This window comes from Terrapene carolina, unplaced genomic scaffold (genome assembly GCF_002925995.2).
Source record: "Terrapene carolina triunguis isolate 2854851 unplaced genomic scaffold, T_m_triunguis-2.0 Scaffold45188, whole genome shotgun sequence".
NCBI lineage: Eukaryota > Metazoa > Chordata > Testudines > Emydidae > Terrapene > Terrapene triunguis.
In genome coordinates, this window is record NW_020709539.1 from 1 (window position 1) to 2,133 (window position 2,133).

Sequence of the window (2,133 nt, forward strand, 5' to 3'; positions counted from 1 at the left end):
TCCCCTCCCAGAGCTGGGGATAGAACCCAGGAGTCCTGGCTCCCAGCCCCCTGCTCTCACCACTAGCCCCCACTCCCCTCCCAGAGCTGGGGTATAACCCAGCCGTCCTGGCTCCCAGAGTCTAACCAGTAGACCTCACACCTTGAAGAACCGGGAATAGAACCTAGGTCTCCTGAATATTATGGACTGGCCCACACAGCTATTCATGGGCCGTGTTATTAGGTCAGACGATGGTGGAACCGTAGCTTTGCTAGGGCTGGTCAGTGGGAGAGGGGCGGCTCCTCGGCCCAGCCCCGGGACGACCAGCTCCAGAGAGCAGCGGGCGAGCGTTAAGGGCCACGAGGCAGGTTCTGTACCTGAGGAGAACGGCACGAAGGCGTCGTTCTTCTTAAAGCGGCCGTTCTCGTCCAGGAAATGCCCCGGGTTGAATTCTTCTGGGTGGCTGAAGTATTTCGCGTCCCGTAGGACAGAGCCCAGTAAGGGGAACACGTTGGTGCCCTGGGGAAATGGAGACGAGAGAGGTAAGGATTAAATACACCTGTATCTCTTCCAACCTCAACCTCCACCCACCCATAGGAGATATCCCGAGAGTGCCCATGAGAGCCGCTAGTCCGGGGATCACAACGGGGCATATCGTTTTATCTGAGTAAACGGGACATAAAGACAGTCTGGGATTCCCCCGACCCTGGTGTCCTGAGTCTCTGTAATCGCCGCAGTGGTGTTAGCAGTGGGATACATACCCACGCCTCCTTTGGCGAGACTGGAGGGTTCCGTAAAATCTTGACCCACGGCTGAGGGTGGGGCAGTCGGTCCCTTCCTCCGTGGGGCTGTTTATTCTCGGTTTTGGCGGATCGTTTATTGCTGTGACGCCGTTCTTGGGGGAAGTTTGTGTCGCCAGAAAGGGGGACGGATGTTTGCACCCACTGTCACTTTCTAGTCCCTACGGTTCTGGGGCGGTTCAGACAACCGGGGCTCAGCCCCAAACCACCTTTCCCTTTGCAAAAGCAACCCCTAAACCCGGGAGGTTTCGCGATTTCAACCCTGTCCGTTTGCCCCCCGGCCCCGCACCTTGGGGAGGGTATACCCCCGGAACTGGGTGTCCCGGATCACGGTGTGCGGCACCCCCATGGGCACGATATCCGTCACCCTCTGGATCTCATGGATCACCGCATCCGTGTAGGGCATCTTCATCCGGTCCTCGCAGGCGGGGATGCGGTTGCGGCCGATGACGTGATCGATTTCCTGGTGCACTTTTTCTGTGGAGAGGCCGGCAGAGCTCTGCGGGAACCGCGCGGGCATCACAGCCCCCAGGCCATGCGGGAGAGTGGCAGGGCCTCACGGCACTAAAGCCCCACCAATCCCGACGGGGCTGACCTGCGGAACGGCCTGCTGCCACGGGGGACTTCTACTGGTGCTGGCCACTGAAGCAATTAATAGTTAGAGAAAGAGCCGGGCACAGGGGAGGGAGAGGTCGCCAGTTGCCACCAGCGAGATTTCTGGGGCAGCCCAGGGCAGCGGTTGCAGATTTCGGTGGGGCTAACAGGGTGCGGGTCACGGGGGTGTATTTGGGGCAGCGGCAGCCAACCCTGGCTGACGGAGCCCCCGACCTGCAGGTTTATCGGCCATGTCCATGGGTCGGGCGCTAGCAGTCACTGGAATCCCACTGCAAAGGGCTGGAACGTGTGCGTGCGAGTTTGCGTGTGACCCACACTAACCCGTCGAGCGGCCGGTCCTTTAGCAGAGGCAGTTTTTAGAGAGAGAGAGTTCTACGCAGAGAGAACTCACCAAGGGCCTCATTAGATGCACATTAGTGGGTCTGAACGCCACTGCCCTCTGCAGGGTGGGAATGAACTGCCTATGTGCCATAGCCCCTACACCGCAGTTAATGGAGATTCTCCTTATCAAGTGATAGGGGCCTGGGCAGAAGGATCTGGGTTTCATCCCTGCAGCCGATCACAAAAGCTCCGGGTAGCTCATGGAAACTCGCATCCCACTCACTAAACGATCCAGCCTTTTCCTTCCTTTACCTTCGACTTCCGGGTGCTTCATGAGGAAGAGGAACCCGTAGCGCAGGGTGGAGCTGACAGTCTCCGTGCCGGCGAAGAACAAGTTGAGCGTGGTGAGCACCAAGTT

The 2,133-nt window shown here is 58.8% G+C and overlaps 1 protein-coding gene across 1 annotated transcript; it reads right to left on the reverse strand.

The window, feature by feature from the left end:
* Window positions 1–119: 119 nt before the first annotated feature.
* LOC113405605 (cytochrome P450 2G1-like) lies at window positions 120–2,130 on the reverse strand (the record flags this gene model as incomplete). The annotated part of the gene is made up of 3 exons (XM_026646827.1): window positions 120–498; window positions 1,069–1,256; window positions 2,028–2,130. Coding segments are annotated over 3 exons (654 nt in total), but the record flags the coding sequence as incomplete, so codon positions are not given.
* Window positions 2,131–2,133: the final 3 nt, after the last annotated feature.